The 23,465-nt window shown below is 58.3% G+C and overlaps 7 protein-coding genes across 7 annotated transcripts; 3 read left to right on the top strand and 4 right to left on the bottom strand.

Moving 5' to 3' along the window:
- Positions 1 to 3,021: 3,021 nt before the first annotated feature.
- SLS55_001146 (uncharacterized protein) lies at positions 3,022 to 6,151 on the top strand (the record flags this gene model as incomplete). Its single annotated transcript, XM_066772644.1, has 2 exons — positions 3,022 to 3,078; positions 3,137 to 6,151. The coding sequence occupies 2 exons, from the start codon at positions 3,022 to 3,024 to the stop codon at positions 6,149 to 6,151; spliced, it is 3,072 nt and encodes a 1,023-aa protein (XP_066637923.1).
- Positions 6,152 to 8,538: 2,387 nt separating this feature from the next.
- Positions 8,539 to 9,771, bottom strand: SLS55_001145 (uncharacterized protein; the record flags this gene model as incomplete). Its single annotated transcript, XM_066772643.1, has 3 exons — positions 8,539 to 8,672; positions 8,746 to 9,015; positions 9,237 to 9,771. 3 exons carry the CDS (start codon positions 9,769 to 9,771, stop codon positions 8,539 to 8,541), a joined length of 939 nt encoding a protein of 312 aa, XP_066637922.1.
- Positions 9,772 to 10,279: 508 nt separating this feature from the next.
- On the bottom strand, positions 10,280 to 11,917 carry SLS55_001144 (uncharacterized protein; the record flags this gene model as incomplete). The annotated part of the gene is made up of 2 exons (XM_066772642.1): positions 10,280 to 11,884; positions 11,912 to 11,917. 2 exons carry the CDS (start codon positions 11,915 to 11,917, stop codon positions 10,280 to 10,282), a joined length of 1,611 nt encoding a protein of 536 aa, XP_066637921.1.
- Positions 11,918 to 13,332: 1,415 nt separating this feature from the next.
- SLS55_001143 (uncharacterized protein) lies at positions 13,333 to 14,633 on the bottom strand (the record flags this gene model as incomplete). Its single annotated transcript, XM_066772641.1, has 2 exons — positions 13,333 to 13,912; positions 14,005 to 14,633. 2 exons carry the CDS (start codon positions 14,631 to 14,633, stop codon positions 13,333 to 13,335), a joined length of 1,209 nt encoding a protein of 402 aa, XP_066637920.1.
- Positions 14,634 to 15,241: 608 nt separating this feature from the next.
- Positions 15,242 to 17,418, top strand: TRM1 (RNA methyltransferase tRNA(m5U54)methyltransferase; the record flags this gene model as incomplete). Its single annotated transcript, XM_066772640.1, has 2 exons — positions 15,242 to 16,537; positions 16,600 to 17,418. 2 exons carry the CDS (start codon positions 15,242 to 15,244, stop codon positions 17,416 to 17,418), a joined length of 2,115 nt encoding a protein of 704 aa, XP_066637919.1.
- A 3,597-nt stretch (positions 17,419 to 21,015) lies between these two features.
- On the top strand, positions 21,016 to 21,687 carry SLS55_001141 (uncharacterized protein; the record flags this gene model as incomplete). Its single annotated transcript, XM_066772639.1, has 2 exons — positions 21,016 to 21,057; positions 21,205 to 21,687. 2 exons carry the CDS (start codon positions 21,016 to 21,018, stop codon positions 21,685 to 21,687), a joined length of 525 nt encoding a protein of 174 aa, XP_066637918.1.
- Positions 21,688 to 22,422: 735 nt separating this feature from the next.
- SLS55_001140 (uncharacterized protein) lies at positions 22,423 to 23,037 on the bottom strand (the record flags this gene model as incomplete). Its single annotated transcript, XM_066772638.1, has 3 exons — positions 22,423 to 22,471; positions 22,572 to 22,740; positions 22,791 to 23,037. 3 exons carry the CDS (start codon positions 23,035 to 23,037, stop codon positions 22,423 to 22,425), a joined length of 465 nt encoding a protein of 154 aa, XP_066637917.1.
- Positions 23,038 to 23,465: the final 428 nt, after the last annotated feature.

The raw sequence follows: 23,465 nt of genomic DNA, 5'->3' as shown, positions 1-23,465 counted from the left end.
TTGCAAGGCCCCCGCCGACAAATAGACTACTGGTATCAAGACAGAAAAAAGTAAAAGCACATGAAAGCATCCTGTACCATTTGTTGACTGATGACGCGTCGATAAACCCAAACAAAACGGTAAAGCGGAACTCACGTGATTTGAGGCCCCTTTCGTGTTTGACTCGGGATGCTTGTCCAAGGCGTCCCGATACTATGAACATTTATGAAACCAAAATAAGGACAGCGAACACCTGCTGTGGCATGCAGTAGAGGTCTGTCTCCCACTGCTCGTCTACATCAACCCTCTGGGGATGTCTTGTACCGGATCGAGTAAGTTTTGCCACTGAATGACCGCCTCGTCTCAGGAATCGAGGCTAGAGAAAGAATAGGTCGACCGAGGTCCACATCGTGGATATCGATTGCGGTGAAGGATCAGCGATCGGGCAAAGAAGCCCATCAGTTAGTCAGAGAGGGAGTAGTTCAAGGCATCCACTTGTTCGAAGAGCCTGCAGGGTATGGGTACGTAGATAAAGTGGTTCGTGTGGAGGTCGACAGATTGTACCGGTCAGGAGCTATTAGAAGCTAAGGGTGCAACAAGGCAAGGATGCCGAAATCGGCAGGATGTCAAGGGTCCAGGGTCCCGAATATGAGTAGTCGAGTCAATACTGCGCATTGCTTTTCCGTAAAGAACGGAGGCTGTGCAACGTGAAACCGGTTCGCTCTTGCAGAACCCCATGTTCCTACATCGAATGGAGGTGCCTGTCAGTCCCAGGCGACAAGAGCATGCGAAGCCTTTCGGGGCGACCCAGCACTAGAGGGAGGGAAAGGTGATCCGCATCGTCGAGGCCAGAGCCGGGCACTAGCAGAGCCATCTGCCGAGGCTTAGATCTGGCGATCTCGTCGATTTGATTTTCCCTGGCGGGAAGTCCCTTGGTGTGCTCCTATCTCGTGTTCGGACGAGCATGGTCGCGAGCCGAAGGGGATAGCAGCAGCGGGCAGGACTAATTCGGCACCGCGGCAAAGCAGTGATGTCAAGCGGAGGGCCGGATCGAATGCACAAGCGGCGGCTTTAACAGGCAGCAATTTCCACGATTGCCTGGCTTGCTAAGTTTAGTGGCGCCGGGGACGTGCAGAGCATTATGCGAGAGCGCTATTGAGCTGGGATCGAGGCCATGGAACGTCGAATCTGGCAGCGGAGATTCATTGATGCGGGAGAGACTCGGGCCAGACTGGATCTGTCGTCGCCTTCGGGCAGATCTGCTCGCGTGGTCAGAGGCGAGTTCCGCGGGCCAACGGGCTGCGGCAGGGCCTGAACAGTGCTCTCGAAGAACACGCCAAAATAGCACCAGAGGAGAGTACCGGCGCGGATATTGGGGATCGCTTGCGGCGGGACCCGTGGGAATCATCGAGAGAGCTGGTGTGGTCCACCGTATAGCGTTCCTGGAGAGGCGCATGGCCACGCGCAGGAGCCGGCGGGTATGTGACTGTGGTTTTTGCGTGGGTTTGCGAGGGCGCTCGGTAGAGAGACGATCAAACAGGCACAACGAGTCCGAAACACCGCGTCGGCGAAGTGCACCGAAAGGGCGGGCTGGTGGTGCGAGCAGAAGGACCGCGGGGGCAGGCCATGCCGCATCGGGCAATCGACAACCGGCGAAGCTCCGTCTTCAGCACCGACGATGCTTGGCATCATGCAGACCTCGGGCCCCTGTGTCGCATCACCCGGCGAAAAACACTGCCACCTCCTCGAGCCCGATGGAGGTCCAGCGTCCGGGGGAGCAGGAGGATGGAAACATTTGCATTGCGCACCGCACCGAGCGGGCCTAGCAAAAGCTTGAGCCGCCCGCCACGGCAGGAACCTTGCCGCGCTGACAGCATGGCGCGCTCCCCCGGTGCTGGCCTTGCATTTGCTGCTGGCGGGAATACGAAGCAATGGCGGCTCGCGGTGCTGACTGCGTGTGTGCGTGAGAGAGCTGCGGGCGTGTGCCAGCGAGCTTGACGAATGACGAGCGTGGCGGCAGTTGACCGACTGCTACCGGCGGCAGGCAGCGTCAGCGCGAGGAGAGCAGGTGGGCAGGTGGAGCTTGGGCCTACGATGGATTCTCGTCGCTCGAAGCACGCCCCAGAACATCACGCCCGGCTGGCCCGAGCCACCAGTCATGGCCAGCAAGCGTGTCGAAACACCGGCCCTCGCGCCGGACGAGGCAGTAGGTTGGCCTCCCATCATTCAGCCACACCCACGCAGGACCCGGACTCCACAAGGCCACGGCGGGCCGGCCGGGCGAGGCTCCCCTGCGTGCTGCGTAAGGGTGCAGTTTCTCCAGGCGGCGGCCAATTGGGTGCTGACAGGGCGGGTACGGCGTGCGATTGGCGGGCGTTGAGCGGAAGTCGGGCGAGTAGTCGCGCGCCTGAAACGGGCCGTTGGCCAGCAGCTTGCAGTGTGGCTACTGGCTGCACAGCGTGGCCGCCTGCTCTACGCGAGCCTGGGGCTGCACACGGCAACAGCGGCGGCGCGTGGCGCTGGCTGCAGGCACCACCTAGGCCCTCGCCCAAAGCGAGAGGCTGGCCGGAGCAGACGGCCAGAATTGTCGGCGCAGTACCTGCATTAGCGCGGCTCGACGGGGAAAGCGCAGCCTGGACGGGCCTGCCCCGAGGCGCTCTATCGTTTCACCGCGAGCGCCGGGGCCTCCGGCTCTCGCTCCACCACCCTCCACCCTGCTCACCACCCGCAGTGTTTGCAGTCCGTGGGCTCCACTGGCTCCAACCCATGGCTGACCCATGTTTCAGACCCGCCGACCCTCCCCCGTGCCGCCCGCGTATATCTATGCCCACCATGCCGCCCATCACCGGCTTCTCTCCCCAGTCGTCTTTCCAGTTCATTCCTTTCGTTGTTGACTGCGAAGCTTCTCTCAAGCCAGAGTCATTCGTTCTCTTTGGTTTTGAGCTCTCTCTTTTTTTTTAATATCATCCACATCCAGCACCCACTCTGCCAGTCGCGGCACCCTACCATCGTTATCTAGTCTAGTTCGAACCTACCGTCACCATGAAGACGGCCACCTCCTTCCTTATTGGTGGTATTGCTGCCCAGCAGGCTGCGGCTGTAAGTTCTCTCCGCCCCGCCCCCGCCTCAGCACGCCTCGTTCTCTAACACCAGCCAGACCTTTGGCCTTGGCGGCTCCGCTAGCCTCGGAGGCTCGCTCAGTGGCTCCGCCTCCCTCGGTGCGTCGCTTGGTGGCTCCCTCTGGGGTGGCAGCAGCGGAAGCGACTGCTTCAGCACTCCCTCCAACACCAACAACGAGTGTACCGACTCTCAGAAGTCCGGCTGGGACTGGTCCGGCATCGCCGTCGGTGCCAGCATCGGCTCGTCCTACTCCGGCTTCGATGTCTCCGGCCTGACTTGCAAGAACAACTTCGGCAAGCGCGACCCCATCACCAAGCGTACCTTCGGCAGCAAGTGCGCCTCCGGCACCATCACCAAGAAGGCGGCCAGCAACCCCAAGATCGAGTGTTCCGGCTCCCAGAAGGAGAAGGGCTTCTCCGTCGGCGAGTTCCACGTCTCGACCAGCGTCGACACCCCCGTCGAGTTCCACTATGGCATGCCTGACGGCTCCACTTGCAAGCACACCTCCTCCTGCAGCTCGGGCGGTACCACCGTCAAGAACGAGCAGTGCGGTGGTGCTACCTCCGTCACCTGGAAGCTCCCTGACAACAGCGACAACGAGGACTGCGAGTTCGGCATTCACAGCATTGGCTGGGAGTGCGGCTCCAACGGCGGTTCCAGCACCGCTACTGTCTCCACTGCCTTCAGCGCCTCCACCGGCGGCGTCGGTTTTGGCGGCAGCCTCTCCGAGAGCTTCGGCTTCGGTCTGTCGACCCTCCTTAGTGTTCCTGCTGTGAGCACTCCCGAGGTCTTCACCCCCTCCTTCGTCTTCCCGTCTGGCGGCTCCCCCAGCGTTGCCACCAGCGTCGCCACCCCTGGCTTCCCCGGCTCGCCCAGCGTCCCCGGTGTTGATGTCAGCACTCCTGGTGCCCCGGTCATCACCACCCCCGCTGCCCCGGCTTCTTCTGATGTCAGCGGCGGCTTCAGCTCCGGCGTCAGTGTCCCCTTCTCGCAGAACGGCACTATCCCCGCTGGCTTCACCGCCTCCACCGTCTACGCTACCTCGGTCTACACCGTCACCTCTTGTGCCCCCGAGGTCACCAACTGCCCGGCCCGCTCTGGCACCCCTGCCGTTGTCACTTCGGTTGTCGCCATCTCGACCACCATCTGCCCCGTCACTGCTACTCAGACCGGTGGCGCTTCCGTTCCGTTCGGCTCTTCGCCGTCTGCTCCTGCCAGCTCTGGTGTCAGCGGCCTGGTCTCGACCCCTGCTGGTTCTTTCCCCGGCGGTTCGACTCCCGGCTTCGGTGGCTTCCCCACCGGCAGCTCTCCCGCCTCGTCTGCTACCTCTGCTGTTCCGTCTGCCAACTGCCCCGGCGTTCTCCCCAAGTGCTTGAACACCTGGATCACCAAGGTCGGATGCTCCGGCAACACCGATACCGACTGCTACTGCAAGGAGGTCGACTTCACCAAGAAGGTCATTGACTGCGTTGACAGCCGCGGTGGCAGCGACGATGAGATTTCCCAGGCTCTGTCTTACCTCACCGGTATTTGCGCTGCCTTCGTCCCCGAGAACCCCGGTCTGATCACCAACGTCCCCACCACCATCACTCTCGGTGTCCCTACGCAGACTCCTGGTGTCTCTAGCGGTGTCTCGGGCGAGGCCAGCACTCCTGTCGGCGGCTCCGTTGTGTCTTACTCGACTTCGACTGTCTACGCCACCCAGGTCCACACCATCACCTCGTGCGCCCCTGAGGTCACCAACTGCCCGGCTCGCAGCGGCACCCCTGCCGTTGTCACCTCTGTCGTCCCCGTTTCCACGACTGTCTGCCCCGTCACTGCTACCGAGACTCCTGCTGGCTCTGCTCCTGCTGGCTCCGCTCCCGCTGGCTCCGCTCCCGCTTCGTCCGGCGCTGAGGGTGTTGTCTCCAGCCCCGCTGCCTCCGCCCCTGCTTCGTCTGGTGTTGAGGGTGTCACGTCTGCTCCTGCCCCTGTCATCACCACTTCTCTCTCGACCTCGACCATCTACAGCACCGCTTTCAGCACTGCCATCACCACCGATGAGTCTGGCAGCAGCTCGGAGGTCGTTGTCACTCAGACCGTGTCCGTTGGTACCACCATCTGCCCTGTGACCGCCACCCAGACTCCTGCTGGCTCTGCCCCGGCCTCTTCCGGCGCTGAGGGCGTCGTCTCCAGCCCTGCTGCCTCCGGCCCTGCTTCCGCCCCCGCCTCTTCCGGCGCCCAGGGTGTTGTTTCCAGCCCGGCTCCCTCCGCCCCTGCCCAGACCACCGTTGTCACTTCGTACTCGACCTCGACCATTGTCAGCACCGCTGTGTCTACGAGCACGACCGTTGACGAGTCCGGCAGCTCCTCGGAGGTTGTTGTCACCCAGACCGTCTCCGTTGGCACCACCATCTGCCCTGTCACTGCTACGCAGACTGTCCCTGCCGCGCCCGTTTCTAGCGGTGTCGAGGGCGCTGTCTCCTCCCCCGCTGCCAGCGCTCCCGCGTCTGCCGGTGTCACTCCTGCCCCATCTGGCCCGGCCGCCGGAAGCTCGGCCCCTGTTCCCGTCGCCTCGTCTGGTGTCGAGGGTGTCACTTCGGCTCCCGCGCCTGTTCAGAGCAGCCAGCCCGTGACCACGATCTCCATAGTCCAGACCGTCACTGTTCCCTGCACCGCCACTGAGGGCGAGTCTGCTGGCTCCACCATCCCCGGCAGCTCGACGACCAGCGTCATCTCGACCGCTGTCACCGTCCCGCAGGTCGCTTTCACCACCCAGACCGTCACCGTCTCTGGCGTTCCCACGGTTCAGACTGGCCTTGCCCAGGGCACCCCCGCCTCGGCGCCTGCCACCGTTACCTCTTCGGCGGTTGTGGCATCTTCTGCCGCGGTTGACGGCGGCTACGCTACCTTCAGCTCCGTCGTCGTCCCGGCCATCACCACCCCGGTCGTCGGCACCCCCGTTGGCACCCCCGTCAGCACTCCTCCTGCCTACACTGGCGCCGCCTCTTCTCTCAAGAGTGCCGGCTCCATGGTTGGCGCCGGTGTCCTGGCTGCCATCTTCATGCTCTAAGCGTGCTTTGTTTTGAATGTGTAATGTGTATCTGGAATACCAAGACGCTTGCTTTGCACTCAACACACTCATCAGCGTTTTCCTATCTCTTGTTTCAACTGTGTATAGTTTCCACCATCACTCTTTCTTTAGTCAGCATCTGGGAAAAACGGAAAGCGATCTGAAGCAGAAGAAGAAATGACTTGACTGTCTTTCCATCTTTCTGAGCAGCGATTGGCTTATCAGCCTCGCTGAGGTAATAATAAGTGAAAAGGGATATAGCGGATCTTTAGAAATCTAGACTTTTATCCTGAGAACATTCTCGTCCCATTTGTGAATACGGCAACTCGCGCTGCTCTCCTCAATGCGGACTTCTGTCCGGAGATGGCAAGAAAGAAGAGGATGGAATATGGTTCAAACTAGCCGAGCTGGGCTTTCTCAGACTATTTATGACGATCCCGTGACGATCCCACGATGATCTCATGAGTCTCGAACATCAAGACGGTTGGCTCTACAGCTCCTTCGCGCAGCCGATGGCAAGCGTGGATCTTTTTTTTGCTTATGTCATGGGTAGTTAAAGCCATTATCCGGATATATATATATAATTTTTAATTCGATATTCTCGTCCGGATTATAGCTTTAACTACCTACGTATTTTTTTTTCTCTAAGAACGAGCTAAGGTATAGTTACGCCATATTCTGCTATTCTTCGCGCTAGCCATCGGCTGCAAGAGGGGGCTGTAGGGAAGTCGTGTTTCAGCCTGTTTCTTTTCCCCCTCTGCTCGGGTCGTGCGCCACGCGATCCCACGCCATCAACGCCACGCGCTCCAACGCCCGGATACCGTAACCGACGACACCGACCACATGTTCTCGAAAACCCCGCGCGTGGCTTGGTGGTGGATGGGTGGAAGCGCCACAAACTCCACTTGGAGCCATGCCATGTACCCCAGCGCCGCCGCGCGCCCGATCCGCCGCCAACAGTTCTTTCCCGTCTCAGGGGCTCGTCGTCGTCGGTCGTAGGTATCGGTCATAAGCCACACTCCGTCCTGTAGGAGCGGGGTGGCTGAGGGCACGTGGGAAGGTTATTTGGGGGATGGTTGTGGAGATGTAGGATGGGGAAGTCAGGGAAGTGCCGTGCTGGGTGGCATTGGATGGGGTGTGTGGCGTTTCGAGCTTTGGGGTTGCGGAGCAGTCCCCGTTATTGCTATTACACGCATATATCCGTTCACATGTCTTGTTTTTCGTATCAAGGGCGTCTGTGCTTTCGAATACAACACTGGAATATTCGATTTAGCTGGAGGCGCTTTGCTCTCACTTCATTGCCTATTTCCATCTTGTCTTGCTCTACTTTACTTGCTTAGTCTTTTCTCCCTATATTATGGTGATTGTTTTGATCTCTGATGCGAGCCTCTCAGGTGATTTCAGGTCTCCATACCGTCCAAGGTAGCTGACACCAACGCGTCGATACACGTCATGAGCATCATCGACTCGCTTCAACACTAAGCTGTTGCACCATCTTGATCGGCCAGATGGATCCCAATGTTGCTGGATAACCAGCAGGAGGAGCTGGTCGTTGACATGAAGCTCTGGCTCGATCCTGCTTCTATCTTCGGGAACGGTCATGTAAGAATGTATATGATCATCCGAGGGTAGCGGGAGGAAGTCAGGGTGGAAGCTTATAGCTCCAAGCCGATCTTTGATGGACAGAGCGTGGTAGTGGGGTGTGAACTCTGTACATATTGCAGAGTAAATGCGCCCGCAGATCTTCAACTTTGCCCATTCACATGGACCGAACGGGTTCACCGTAGAGAGTTTGTGCTCGACACCAACAATCTCCGCAGCCTCATAGCCCCCTAATCGTTCAAGCGGCAACAGCCTGCGAGATTTTATCCGCGCTACAATCGAGGCCCAAGACCAAGATGGTGCATAGTGGTCCGTCTGGCGCCAAACGGGATGATGACCGTTGTCGGGAGCCCACAACAGGCCATTAAGGTCGCTTTTCCACATGCCGCACACGTACAAGTGGCCTGTTTTTGCGCTCACGAGCTCGGCTACCCCGGACACTGCGGGAAGCAAGTCCGTCTGACAGGTGACATCTCGACCAGAGAGCTCCTTTACAACACCGGACCAGTACTCGGATAGGCTCGGGATATCTTTCTCCAATTTCTGGGGGTGCGTCTTTTGGAGCGAGGACGGCTTCACGTCCTTAGTTCGGACGTCACCGACAGAGCATTCGCAGAACAAGGACTGCTCGCATTCCCACACCATCTCCGCTTCAGTGAAATGCACGATCCGCCTCGACAACACCCACTCTTGCAGAGTCCACGCGCGCCTTTTCAGCTTGCTTATCGGACCCCGATACTCTGTCATGTTGTCATACTCCTCATGTGTGTGCAGGAAGTGATGGCCTAGCTCGCGCCCGAAATCATTCTCACGCGGCTCGCCGCGAACGAAGACGTCTCCAACCAAGTCATAATGAGCACCTTCAAGACGAGTAGTGTTCCAATTTTTCCCCGTCCGCTCTTGAAAACACCCTTCAGAACTGTTTGCAGCGAGATCTGCTGCGATGGTGAGGACCGCGCCCGAGTAGTAACTGCCCATCCGCGCGGACTCACGGGCCCAGTCCTCCTTATCATCCTGGATAATGCACAGGCTGTCAATCCATAGATACGGAATCCCGAGCTGCCGGGTGACGGCCAACGCATCGCGGAAGGTCCGAGGAAGCTCTTCCTCCTGGATCTCGCGCTGCAGATCTTGGATGTTGGCTTTCAAAGCTCTGAGAGGGACGTGATTTCCCCAGCAGTGGCTGAGCGCAGCGTAGGCCTCTTGCGATTCGACGCCGTCGGCAACGTAGAGGTGTGGCACGTCGCCTTCTGATCCTACTGCTATGACCCTTGATGGCAACACTGCTCCAGCTGCGTTCGAACACGCTTCATGATTGCTACTGCACTGCGAGAACCACGTGCGTAGGAGGGTTTGGCACTTTGCGGAATCTGCTCGGCGCGACAGCGTACGAGCCTGGCCTATAGGCAAACCCAAGGGTTCATCTTCCAACCGCGTGGTCAGCGACCCGAAAAGAACTCACAACAAGGGTTCCTCGCCTCACCTTGCTCTCGGTAGAACTGCAGCCGAACCTCGACCCACTTCCAGTAGTCCTCCCGTTCCTCTTTTGTCTTCACCTTTTCCTTGCATCTCTCAGTGCCCTCATTTTTCTGCCCGCAGAGCCCCATCTCCAATGGGAAAAAATCCCGACACGCATCGTCCTTCGGTTGTACCTTCACGTCGAAGGTCTCGAACTCGACACCACCACAAAAATTCTCGATCGCACGATGGAACATGGCACAAACAAGACAGCTATGCTGTCTCGCCGCGGCGAGCAGATGCTCGTAGAAGATCAAGTGATGGTAAGTCTTGCCGGCATCCTCTGGGGCTGTCGAGCTCTCAAGTAGATCCACGCGCAGGTCGAGACAGACATGGCAGCGGGCTCGGTGGAACCCAGCCTCCTGGGAATGGGAGAAAGCGTTGTAAAACTGATGGATGGCTTTGGCCGAGTAGGGGTTCCGGGGCAACCAGAGGCCGTAGTCCTCATCAGCAGGAGAGTCACCAGCATTGGAAGTTTGGGAAAGGCCGACCGTGTCCATGGGTTGGCTCCAAATAAGATGCCGTAATGGACCGAGGTGGGTGGGAGGGTCATGTATTACACGGGAGATGGGGGAAGACACTCGGGTGTCCCAAAAAGTCGTCATGTGCCTAATAGCGGGGTTGCGATTTAGGCAGCAGCGGTCTGTAACTGCTGCTTAACAAAGCCCAGGATAAGAGATAGCTGTGCCCATACGCGTCGTGTAACGGGCTGAAATCACTAGAACGTGTTGTTTGACGGCCGAGCGGCTTCTGTTACTTGGAAGAACAGACTCACGCTGCGCAGTAGATTCCAGTAGTATGATGCCATTGCACATCTAAACCTAGAGCAGCAAGTAATGTTACCCGTGAATCTCGGGAACACAGAGCAGCTGAAGAGTATCTAGGGACCGAAAGAGTAACACCATAGTGCATGCTTGTTGAAAGAATGCCACACTCCGTCGTCGAGACCACTGCATACACCATCATCCAAGAAACCCCAGCATCTATCCGGAAGACCCTTCTAACTAGTCAAAAACCCCAATCGCCACACTCCAGCAAACTCGAGCTGGCCACGAAGCTGAATCCACCGAAAAGCTCGGCCTCGGCGTGACTCGCGCCTCCCGCACCACCGTCCAAGTCCAGGCTACCACTCATCATCCCCATACTCTTACGCGCCGACATGACCGGACTGAGCGACAAATCCGTAAACTCGGGCGAAAAGTTCTCGGCGAGTTCGGGGTCGGTAATGAGCGGTTGGATCGGGGGCTCAAGCTCGCGCGTCGCCAGTTTCTTCCAGTCGATGCGGCGGAAGAAGCGGTGGGCCTTGATAGTCTGCAGGTCCTTGGGCATGTTTCCGCCGAGGCGCTTGGTAGGTTCCTTGCGCAGGAGACGGGTGAGCAGATCCTTGGCATCGGGCGAGAGGAAGTAGGGCAGCGGCAGCTTTTGCTTGAGGATCTTCTCCTGCACTTTGGCGTTGTTGTTGGCGACAAAGGGCGGCGAGCCCGTGAGCAGGTCGTAGCCGAGCGCGCCGAGCGACCACCAGTCGACCGCGAAGCTGTACTCGCGACCTTGGATAACTTCCGGAGCCATGTACTCGGCCGTACCGAGCATCGAGTTGCAAGTGTCGTTCTCGTCAACAGCAACCTTGGAGAGACCGAAGTCGGTGAGGAGCAGGTGGCCCTCAGAGTCTAGGAGGCAGTTCTCCGGCTTGAGGTCTCGGTAGACGACGCCGACGCTGCGGTGAAGATGCTCCAAGGCGAGCACCATCTCGGCCATGTAGAATGCGGCAACCTCCTCGGTGAACATGCGCTCCATGGCTAAGTGGTGGAACAACTCTCCACCCTGAGCATACTCGAGAATGAGGTAGAGCTTCTCGTGATCCTGGAAAGCATAGTAGAGCTTGACCACAAACGGGTGGCGGTTGACGTTCTCCAGAATCGCGCGCTCCGTCTTCGTCTGTTCGACAAGCTTCTTGTGGACGGTGAGGTGGGCCTTGCGCAGCTGCTTCTGCGCAAAGAGGCGCCCACTGGCCTTGTGCTTAACCAGAAGTACCGTGCCATAGGAGCCCTTGCCGAGACAGCGTAGAGGCTCGAAGTCATCGGCAGTCATCTTGCGGGTCAGAGAATCCAAGCGGTTGCCCGAGGCTTCTTCGAACACGCTCTCCCGCGCTTCAACGCTGGCAAAATCCTCGTCAAGCTCAACCTGGTAGGTTTCAAGCTCTGTCTTGTCGCTGTTGCTCGACAGGTCGGAGATTACGCTGACGTTGCTCGAGGCAACCAGGTTTGACACCGACTTTGGAATGGGTGAGCCGAGGTTGAGCTTCTCCAGCTGCGCCTTCATGGAGCTGATACCGCCGCTGGAAGAAGATGGGCGGAGCGCAGGGCTGCTGGTGACACTGGGCAGGTCGCGCGACTTGACAGGTCCAAGCATTGGCGTGCTTGAAGCTGAGATATCAGTCTCCTCACACTCCGAGGTGACGGGCGTCTGAAATCCGCGAATGGTGTGCACAGCGGTCGGGGCCGGAGTGACCTTGTTCGCGCGCTTCTTCTTCTTCTTCCGTGCGGCATTGCTCTTGGCTTTCTCAAAGTTGAGCTTCTCGCCGCCGAGCGCCTGCGCATGCATCCCAGTGTTCGGCTGGCGGTGGGGTGACTGCGACATGACTTTCATCGGCGGGGAGCGGCCGATGTCGCGCGCGAGGCGGAGGGCTGGCTCAGCATTGCGCTCGTCGTCGGGCCCCGCGACTGTGACAGCAGGGGTGTTGGCGTTCAGGACGCCGTCTATGGCGGCTGGCGCGACATCGTGGGTCGGGCTGAGCGGCTGGTGAGCGCCCGTCTCCTGCGGGAGGTGCTGGTCGTGCTCGTCGAAGGCGAAGACCATGGTCGCGGTAGGTTGGGAATATGTTATGCGGTTTGTACGAGAGGGAAGAAGGCCTCAAGCTGCCATACAGGAAAGACAGCTCCGGACACGCTACGCGAGCTAGGGTGTCAGCTGCGAAACCAAACGGGCTCACTCGCACGCGCGCGTACCTACCCTCACTTCACCTCCCCGTGATTACCGTCCGCCGTTCAAGGCGGACCTAACGCCTGTAGCCAAAGCAGCGAAGCGAAACTCGCCTCGGTCTTGGAGAGTCCGGGTGCAGCAGCAGCGGGAGGGGCGTGGAGGAGAGTAGTCGCGGTGTTGCGCGAAACGAGGAAATCGGTCGAAGTGTCGCAGGATGATCCCATTAAGCACAAAAGCGAGGCTGGCGAGCGTGATGCGAAGGTCTCTTGGCGAAGCCGGGCCCGAATCCGGAAGTGGTGGGGGACGGCGGTGGTGAAGGTTGCGGGTGAGAGAAGAACGGTCGCGCAAATCAAGGTCGCGAATAAGTTTCATTGTAGGGCGAGGGCAAGGATCGGTTGGCGGCTTCCCGCGGCTCGGGAGCCAAGCCTAGTCGCCCTGTTTGAGCCGCTTCGCCCCAGACTCCAACATCCCGTCATTCTCACCTGCCTCAGCCAGCTCAGCCAGCACGTCGTTGCCTGCGCGTTCCGGCGATGACGTGGTTCCCGCCGCGACGGGCCGCATACTGTGCGTAGGGCTGTCCCGCGCCTCCGATCGTCGGCTACCTCAGTTACCGGGACACAGCATTCGTCACGTGTCGATCTGCTCTCCGTTCTCCGTTCATTTTCCCGTCGTTCCTGTTCCTTGCCCTTTCGGGACTACCCCGGTCGCCGTCTGCCAGCGTCGAGGAGCCCCTTATACCCACTCCGCTGCCTCTGCATGAACCTGTTGGTGTTCGTAATGCACTCATTGGTCCACGGCATCTCATCACCCCCCTGAGTGATGTACCACGGCCGTCCAATACGGCAGACATGGGGTGATAGCCTTCGCCCAATCACAGCCTTGCAGATCAATCGTCGCGAAGGGCGTTTTGCTGTTGCGCAATACGGCGCTTTCGCCAGTGGATACCTTGCCCTCCAATGAGCTGGAGTACACGTCTGCGGCAAAGAAACGCACAGCCAAACAAGCAATGGATGTCGTATGGTGCCATTTGTACGGGACGTAGCTGTCCAGACAGATTCTGTATGTACCTGATCTACCGCACTTCAGCAATCACCGCCCCACCCCTCCGGATCGCCGCCCAAGCCCCTCTGCACCGCATTCCATCCCGCCAGGCCCGCCTGTACAAGCCCAACCGCCTGGTTCACGTGCGCGTTGCTCGACTCAAATCTCGCGTTCCTACCATCCTCCAGCTCATCCTCCAAATCGAACTGGCTCGCATCACCCTGATGGCCGTCCATGACCAGCCTTCTGATCACGCGACGATGCTTGGCGAACCACTGCTCCTCGCTGAGAGTAGCGTAGCGCTTGCGGCCTTGCGGGTCGTTGGGCGCAGCGCCGAGGGAGAAGGCCCAGTTGACCGTGTAGACGGACCAGCGGCGGGTGAGGAAATGCAGCAGCGGCCAGGTGAAGAGCCAGAGGAAGGTGAGATAGAAGATCCAGCGGATCCAGGTCGTGGTGCGCCAGCGGTTGATGGCGTGGGGCGAGTAGATGTCGACGGCGCGGTCCTCGAGCGGGAATGAGATCAGAATGTGCCCGCGGTAGTTCGTCGAGCGGATAAGAGCTTCGATGCGTTGGCGAATAAGGGCCTCGTCGAGACCCGAGATGGTACGTTTGACACGGAAGCTGGTTTAGGGTTAGAAGGCCGGGCTGGCGTGAACTGGGAGGGGGTGGAGTTGGGAACTTGCATCTTCAGCTTGGCCGGAGAGGCACAGTACTCCTTGCACCACTCGTACAGGTCCGGCTTTGTCTCGCCGACCTCGAGCTCGCGCTGGTAGCCCTTGACGCGCGTCTTGCGGAAGCCGCCACGCAAGGCGGGCTCGCCGTTCTCAACGGTGCGGGCCTCCCACCAGGTGGGATCAAGGGGCTTGCCGAGGAAGTGCTGCAGGTTAAGCAAGATATCGAAGTCGACAACCTGCTTCTTCTCGCGCTTGTCGCCCCGGCGCACCGTTTGGGTGTGGTAGCCGTGGATTTGCACCACGGGCCGCGGCGGCAGCAAGCGCAGATAGTCGGTGATGTATTTGTACAAGTTGTCGGGGTCGGTGAGGCGCTCGTCCATGCGGATGGTGACGGCGTGCTGGTTAATGGGCTTGCCAAACGCATAGGCGCGGCCGTTGCGCTCAATGACGGCGTAGTCATCTGCGACATTGGGGATGTTGCTCCCGGGCGTCGGGAAGGCGTCGGGAGCAGCAGCCACCGAACCCTCGCCGCTCACACTGTCGGTGTAGGTGGGCGGCTGGTCGGCAATCTGGGGAACATCATCGTACTCGTAGTCGCCGCGGGTTGTGTGCATTGACACAGCGTCCGGGTCATCGCGATAGGCAGGGGCGGGGGCTGGCTTGCCCATGGTTGCTCAAGGAAGGAGTTAGGGTCGGAACGAACGTCACGAGCAGCTTGACGGGAGGGAACAGGGAGACAACCACGAAACGCTGTATTTAAGTTGCTGGCAGGCGAGTGCTTGGATGGCTAGCCTAGGCGGCAACGACGCCTACCGAGAGCTAGACCAAGCCGGCCGGATCCTGATGCAGGGGAGTGGGCCTAAAAATACAACGCGAAGCGAGAAATCAGTATTTGCCAGGCACCAGCACCAATCAGCGAGCTTGGGATGGTTCGGTCGGCTAGATGACACCCATCAGACCTGTGAGCAGATGTGGTGGTGATAAGGTGGAACGGGAGACGCGACTCAACCCGCGGGAGACGCGAAGGGTCCGCCGCTAAAAAACAAGCGCTGGCCCGTGCATACAAGTCCCGAGGATGCCCCGGCGCAGGCCAATATTTTCTGAGCCCGAAATGCGTCACTCCAGTCCCCGCGAAGCTCGTTGATCCTTGATGCGGCTCCTCTTCAGCCAACCCCTCCTCCGCCGGCTTTCGCGCTTCCCTCGTGCTGCCGTGGTTCCTGCGTGGCGCTTCCCCACTAGCCTTTTCGCCAGACAGTTTCACTCCTCAAACTCCGCCATGGCCGAATCCTCTACCACGACCGCTGCGCCCGCTTCGCTCGCCGATCCGCCCCGCGCTGGCCAGCACGTCCTCCACGATGGCAAGGAATACGATACTGCGAAGGAGGGTTTGGCCCATATTCTCATCCCGCCAAACACCGCCACCTCCGTTGACCCCAAGAAACTGGGCAAGAGCGACGATGAGGAGCAGAAGCAGTCTGTCTTCTACAATCCGATCCAGCAGTTCAACCGCGACCTCAGTGTACTTGCCATTCGGGCCTACGGCGAGGATGCAATTGCCTCCAAGGCACGGAAATACACGCAGGAGCGGTTGAAGGAAAAGAGGAAGAGTGAGCGGAAAAGGAAGGCTCGCTCTGAGAACGAAGGCGCTGCTGAGGGTAATGACAATAAGAGAGCGAAGGTCAATCATAAGGCTGAGACCGGTATAGCAGAGAAGGCTGAGGGCACGCCCGCCGAGGAAGCTGTGGAGGAGCAGCCAGATCAAACCTCAGGCGAAACACAGCAGAACCCTCGGACCAATGGTGCCTCCAAAGGGCCTAAGTTCCGCATTCTCGATGCGCTCTCTGCCACCGGCCTTCGCGCTCTTCGCTACGCCCACGAAATCCCTTTCGCAACCTCCGTCACCGGCAACGATCTCTCTCCCTCCGCCGTGGATGCAATGAAGCTCAACATCAGGCACAACAGGCTGGAGCACAAGATCACGCCAGTCACTGGCAATGCGGTGGCACACATGTACCAGTTTGTCGGTCAAGAGGGCGTCGGCGGCCCGGGGCAGAAGTACGATGTGATTGATCTGGATCCTTACGGTACAGCCGTGCCATTCCTCGACGGCGCAGTACAAGCAGTTGCTGATGGCGGCCTCCTGTGTGTGACCTGCACCGACGCCGGAGTCTTCAACTCAAACAGCTACCCCGAGAAAGCCTACAGTCAATACGGCGGGCTTCCCATGAAGGGGTATCATTCTCACGAATGTGGCCTGCGGTTGATCCTGCACGCCATTGCCACGACAGCAGCCAAGTACGGCATAAGCATCGAGCCGCTCCTCAGCTTGTCTATCGACTACTACGCACGTGTTTTTGTCAGAGTACGGAAAAGTCCTGCGGATGTCAAGTTCCTCGCTGGTAAGCAAATGTTGGTGTACAACTGTGATTCGGGCTGCGGCGCATGGACGAAGCAATTCCTGGCCAGAAATCATGTCCAGGTCGGCAAGAAGGGCACGGAATACTTCAAGTACAGCTTTGCGCAGGGCCCTTCGGCACCACCGCACTGCCCTCACTGCGGCTTCAAGACTCATGTAAGACCCAACCTCCATAGATTATCCCAACGCAAAACTCTCTTGATATTAACAGCTTCCAGCTATCTGGACCTATGTGGGGCGGCCCCCTCCATAACCCCGCCTTCATCGAAAAGATCCTCAGCTACCTCCCAGCCGTCGACAAGGACACGTACCAAACCATGGACCGCATCGAAGGCATGCTCCGCACCGCTCACGAAGAACTCCTTTTCGAGACCCCTTCTCCCTACGCTTGCACCTCGAACTCGGCCGAGCCCTCCACCCCAGGCCAAGACGAGATCCCCAAGATGGATCCGGCCATCGTCGACCACCACCCCTTCTTCTTCAGTGTGTCTCAGCTTTCCCGCATCATGCACTGCCAGGCGCTGCCCGATGCTGCGTTCAAGGGCGCGATGAGGAGACTGGGCTACCGGACCACGAGGAGCCATTGCAAGCCGGGCACGGTCAAGACGGATGCGCCATGGGAGGTTGTCTGGGAGGTGATGAGGGAATGGGTGCGCCAGCGGAGCCCGGTCAAGGATGAGAAGTTCAGGGTCAACACGCCCGGTCGGGGCGTGTGGGAGAAGAGGAGGGTGGTTGAAGACGTGGAGATGGCGAATCAAAAGACGGAGGAAGAGAAGAGCGAGGAACATGGAGAGAGGAAGACTGAGAAGGAGGGGGAGGGTGCGGAACCAGTAAGCGGAAGTGCCGATGAGGCTGAGAATCAGGTGAGCGATGTGAAGATCGAGAAGCAGTGGGCACCCAACGACGGCTTGGAGAAGTTACATAAGCTGGAAGTCGTGTTCGACGAGGAGTTGGGCAAGGACAAGGAGAACAAGAAGGTGGTGCGGTACCAGATGAACCCGAGGGCGAATTGGGGTCCAATGGGCAGGGCGAAGTAGATGGCGTGCTGATTTGGCGGAGGAGAGATCATGAAACAAACTGGTTGTTTTGGTTGATCATACCCCCCTTTTTTCCCCTTTTTTCTTGGGGGGCATTCGATGGAGTTACAGAAGGCATTGTGCTTCATTAGCACATCGAGGTATGGAAAAGTAAATGACTTTTAGTTCAGGGTAGACAACAGTGAAGTTGCGTGGTTGGAGCGGGAGCCAACACTAGCACCGTCGATCCCGTCTTCCATGACGTCTACAGGCAATACATCGACGACAACATGTTAGGTCCAAAAGCTCACCCACCTAATTTGATACAACTGAACCTCCCTCAAGGCTACTCTCCTGCTCACGACTTCGCCCGAGATAATGGATCTCCTCAACCCACCAACGAACTACGTCGGCACCGCCCTCTTCATCTCCTACATCGCAACCGCCCTTATCCTATCAACACGCGTCATCATCTACCTCCACAACCGCCACTGCCTTCTCCTGCGTCTTTCTTCACCACAAACCTCCTCCCGTTCCTATTTGGCTTACCGCCGCCGCCGCCGCCACCGCCTCACAGCCCTCACCTCACTCGCAGCCGCCTCCTTCGCCTGCATCTCCTATCACATGCTCTCCTTCCTCCGCCTCTCTTACAACGCATTCTGCGCCGCCCGGCGGCTTGACCCCTTTCCCACCTCGTTGTTGAAGGTGATGGTCGCGCAGCTATGGTCTTGGATGCTCAGCTCGACGCTCTTCACCGACTTTGCTCGCGACTTGGTAACGGCAACAGGGGCAAGCGGGGCCTGGGTTAGGACGGCGCTGTTGTGGAGTTTGGGTGTTAGTTTGGTGGTTGGGATCGAGGGGCGGCGGGGGAGAGGGAGTGGGGGAAGTTTGGGTGAACTGGTCGTGTTGGCGCAGGTGTTGCCGGTGGGGTTCGCGGGGACGCTGTTTTTGATAGGGGCGGAGATTGAGGAGGGCATTGGGGGACGGGAGGGGGTGAAGTCGATGTTGAAATCGAAGCCGTCTGCCAAGGCGGAGGAGAGAGGGGAAGAGCAGCGCCGGGGTGGTGTGGAAGCTGGTTTTATGGTGCCTCTTTCCGTGACGGTGTGTCTCGCTTTGCTTCCATCCCTGAGGCGGGTGGCGGAGACCTCGACGGCGAATGTACTTGTGGGAAATGTGCTTCTTCTCCGTGCTGGCCTTTTCGTCCCGTTCTTTGCTACGAAGCGGCTGTCTGCCAGAGCTGCTGCTGGGTGCGCGCGGGCATCGGGCTCGTTGGAAGTAGTTCCCTGTATAGAAAGTAAGGGATATCGGCGTTTGAGTTACTTGGTTTTTTGCTTTGGATGTACGATCGAGTTGATGATGGGATGGGTGGACGGATTGGCTGCAAGCAGTGAGTGGAAAGAAGTGATGAGCGGATTGTGGGCCAATCCTGCTGTTGGTGCTCTGGGAACCGACTCGGTAATCGGTATGATAATTGCAGTGGTCTGGATGGGAATGAGGAGTTGATTTTGTATCCTCTGGTGAAAGATCCTGGAGGAAAGAGGGGAAACTCGTAGAGTAGCCTTATAGAAAAGCTCACTTTGTCAAACTCAGCATAGTGATATTCCTGGATCCACATTTCGCCGTGAAAGAAACACACTTTTGACGAGCTGTTGAGAAGTGTTCGGATTTGGGCGACAGAAGATGCTGGAGCCGCCCCACCCCCACGTCTCCGCTCGTGCATGTAAGCGAAGACGACAACATCATGCATTGCAGCAGGGCGTCGCTTTGCTGCAGCGGCTGCCGCCGCCACCGGCACCAGGGGCCCTGGCAGTTCAACGGCGCGTCATTTCCGGGCAAGCTCGTGTTGAGACCCCGCTGGAGCTGGACTTGGCGTAATTCCTTCTCTTGTACAACTGAAAGTATACACCCGCCCAACCGCGACACTTTCTCTGTTCTCGATAACTGGGTGTTCGCCGCTGCTTCGATTGTTTTTCGTAAGGAGCCCTCGAGCAGCTACCGCGGCTTTTCGGCTGACGGAGCGGAAACAGGGCGGCATGCGGCAGGCAAGGCTGAGCGTGCACATGACTGCCACGTGTTGGCATCTCAGCCCATCATGCTCTCTCCAACCTCTGGGCCGGAGACAGTCGAGCTCACAAGACCAATCTCGCCACCGCGACGCCACGGTTGTTCCTTGGGCGAGAAACCCCTTCCATTTGAAGCCATAGCACAAGGCACCGTCAAGTCGGCAAAGCCGTGAGATCCGCCTCGTGCTTCACTTAAACATTGTCCACCGAAAGGACAGCCCGAAAGCCGGAGGCTCGCACCATCTGATAGCCAAGTGAGTCATCAACATACCGGGCAAGCAGCCAATGGAGCCCACGCGCCGCCGGCTGGCTATTCTACCTTGCTCGACCTTTAGCATAGGAGTAGATTCAATTGAGTAGTTCGAAGTTGATTGAGTAAAATGGAGGATCTAGGCATACAAATTAGCAGGATGTTTGATACAAAACAGCGGGGTCGCTGCTCCGCCTTCAAGTGGCCATTCAGCAGTGAGCGATGTTTGCCGTGCACGAGGGAGGGTGGAGAGGCTGTCGCGGCTTGGGGCGAAGCTCTGGTCACGAACCCAAGCTACAATGGCTGTAGGGGCCGAGAGAAGAGCATGATTGATCAGTTGTTCGGCCCGCGGTGAGCCATGGTACTGTAGCAAAGGCTGCTGGTGTGCGTTCGGGGGGCAGGCGGCGGCCGGGCATGCTGCAATCCTCCCCGCGAATCAACGCCCCCTCGACCCTCTTTATGCTTCTCACATGCCAACTCCCGGTCGCGGGACCTAGCTTCGCACCGGCGCTCTTCGAGAGCAACCTTCAACATCGACACTCCTCCGTCGAGTCATCACAGTGGGATATCGACAGCGCACTGCGAACCCACGCAACCACCGTCATCGCTCGCAGCCCGCAGCACGCATCACCCCCACACGCCGCCAACGGCGATCGGCCGCATGCCGTCGGAATTCATCATCTCCATCGACCCCCTGTCGAGATCTTGACATCCCGCGCTGCTCAGCACTCTATCCCCGCCCAAGTTCCATCTGCTGTCCTTGCTGGCTGGCACGCTGCACCCATCACGAACGGCTCGGCTCGGCTCCAGCTGGGTTTTCCCATTCATATAGGACGTGCGACAAGACGGGCTCGGGTTGCTGCTGGCAGTGCTCCTCCAGTGATCAGGTGTACATCGAGGTCGACCGTTTGGTATGCTGTAACAACGTGCATCATTGGTAGTAGAGGAACACGAGAGGTTACTGACGAGTCCAACGCAGGCCGGCACCAACTGCGTAAGGAGGACGTCATATCACCCCATCACGGTCAGCCTCGTCCGCATTCTTCGCTGTGAAGCCCACGATTGGTACCGTCCAGCTGTCATCGCTCGCGAAGCGTACGACCTGCCGATCACCAACAGAGCCGCCTTGATACATACGATATGTCTCGGCAGCCAGAGATAACGCAACCGCTGAGCGAGGCTCCGGGCGGGAGCGAGCCCGTAGTTGGCGTAGAGTCGTCGAGCGACGTGGATAGGATAGTGCAGAATGGAGTTGTCGCTTGCACCGAGCGCCACAGGGGAAGAAAGCGGAGAAAGGCCTTTGCCATGCTCTGGGCTTGTTTCCGTTTGGACGCCGAATACGATCTGGTGAGTGGCCAGGAACTTGTCTGTAAGGAGGACGCTAACTAACCCAAACAGCTACAGCCTGAACGGTACAACAGACGTATTGAAGTCTATTGTCGGATCGATGGCAGTGAGCGCAGGTATTTTGCCACTGCCCGGTTCGATACACAGTGCAGCACCAACCTTGTCTCTGCCAGCTGGCTGCGCGCAAAGAATATCGATCCACTGAGGTTGGAACGCATCACCGACGGCCCTGGGCGGGTCGATCGGATCGAGGGCAGCAACGAGTTGGTGGCCAGAGTGAGCCTGTGGTGGTATGGTGAAGACATTCCCTACAGAGACCAGCAAGTCCATTTGAAAGAGAGGACTCTGTCGGGAGATTTTGCCGTTGCGGAGCCTGGGGAGGGATTTGACATTATCATTGGCCAGGAGAGTATTCGAGAGGAAAGGCTCTTCCAGAAGGAGTGGTATTTCTACGCGCAGACAACCCAGGGAGGTCATATACCGCGCAGCGTCTCTTTGAATGGTACGTCGTTGCCTAGCACTGAGACGTCCGGTCGGCTGACATCTCCACAGCGCAGGAACGGCAGGCAGCAGAAGAAGCGCGTAGGAGGCAGAGGGCTCTGCAGGAGCAGGCAAGACTGCAAAGAGTGAGACAGGATGCGCACTCGACTCAACCGAGGTCTAGCAAGCCATGAGATTGTCAGGTGTCGACCGTGGCTCGCCTTACCGGTATCGGATCCGGTACCTCCAACTTCCGGTGCTGGCACGTGCACCATCCGCATCCGGATAGGAGGAGCTTCAGGGTTCGGATTGCACCCATTGCATTCTGTGCCTGTCTCACTTTCGGCGAGGCTCCATGTTTTCACCAGTTTCATTGTGTGTTACGGCATCATTTTCCCTTGGGCGTATTCCCTTTGCCTGTCCACTTCCCTTGGGGCCTTGTCTCATACTGCATAGCTGCATTGCATGGAGTTTGGGGTATGGGGTAGGTCCTTTTTCAATTCAAGCTGAGCTTCGCGAGGTCTATTCATAGATAGTTTCAAGATCATCAGATTCATGGTTCAGCACCATATGATTAATGGGAAAACACGTTAAAATCACATGCCTAAGGGCGCCGCTGCTTCATGCTTGCCAGGCAGTCGGACATTCTGATTCATGGCCCTTTGCTGTCAGCTTGGATAAACACCACCTGAATGGCTGAAAAGGCTGCAGTTACAGCAAAGACTTCCGCTCGCTTGGCCTTCGTAAACACGGCCAAGGAGATGGCCAACATGACGTTGAACGCTGCAATGATGCCCAAGCGCGCTCCGAGTGGCTTGACAAAGTAGAGAACAACAATAGAAAGAATCGGCAAGGCAGACGCAACCACGCTAGTCACTGTCGCAGTCAATTTCCGGACTGTTTCTTCTTTGCACCCCTCTCGGCCCCAGGCTTCCTGGAGCTCCCGAGAGCGGAGACATTGGAATCGGATGAGGTGGTCGACAGCTTTCTCTGACACCCATGTCGACAGAGCATCTCCGTCAGGGCGAGCCAACAACGTCACCAAGTCTTTCTCGCCTTTCTCGGGCTGCTTAGAGTCCCCCCAGATGCTGGAGTCGTCTCCAGTCATCTCTTGCCGAAGAAGGAAATCCTGGAGCCAGCAAAGGTCCCTTTTTCCGGGTGGTGGCATGCGCAGGATTTTGTGCTGTCGGATTAGAGCCTTGTCTACCATTGCGTTAGTATTGAGAAAGTGATGCTGTCTATCGGATACTCACTGTACTCCTTAAGCCTCTCGCGAATGTCGCCGATAAGCTGGGGCTCTCTCTCCGAACCATCCGAAATGCCCAGCCATGACCAGTCTTTGAGCGACCATTTCTGCTCCTGGCTGCCGACACAGTTCCCTGCCTGGATATCGTTCAGTTCTTTCTCCATCTTCTGGATCTCGGCTTGCATGTACAAGAGGCTTTGCGCGTTGAGTTTCCCGAACCGACGGAACACAGCGAGCTCTGGGTAGACACTCATCTCCAGAGAGATGGAAGGGTACCCCTGGGGTAAATAGTCACCGTGGGATGAGGTTGTTGATGCTGGAGGAGTTGCCGCCGGCATCTCCGTCTGCGGAGGGGTATCTCCGCCTTGCATTTCCTGTCCTCCACCATTCTTGGGCATAGGCCGTCCAGAAGGTACATTGAAAGACGGTAGGATGGTCGCTTGGCCAGTGGACATGGTTGAGCGAGTCGTGCTTGTCCTCTTCAGGATCGTCGTCTACATATGAGCTCATGAAGAAGGAGTTGAGTGTGCGCTATCGCCATGGTCAGGCTGGTGATATAAGCCGTGCGGCTTCTCACAGCCTCGCTATCTCTGGACCAAGCTCGCCTGCATGTATGGCGGACAAGGCGCACTTCTTGCAGCATGCATCGGAGACCGGTAGCAAATGCGTTGGCTACTTCTCA

The sequence above is a fragment of the Diplodia seriata genome, assembly GCF_021436955.1.
Source record: "Diplodia seriata strain FDS-637 chromosome Unknown scaffold_1, whole genome shotgun sequence".
Classification (NCBI taxonomy): Eukaryota; Fungi; Ascomycota; class Dothideomycetes; order Botryosphaeriales; family Botryosphaeriaceae; genus Diplodia; species Diplodia seriata.
The sequence above is the reverse complement of the archived record's forward strand: the minus strand, read 5'-3'. Positions and strand labels throughout refer to the sequence as shown.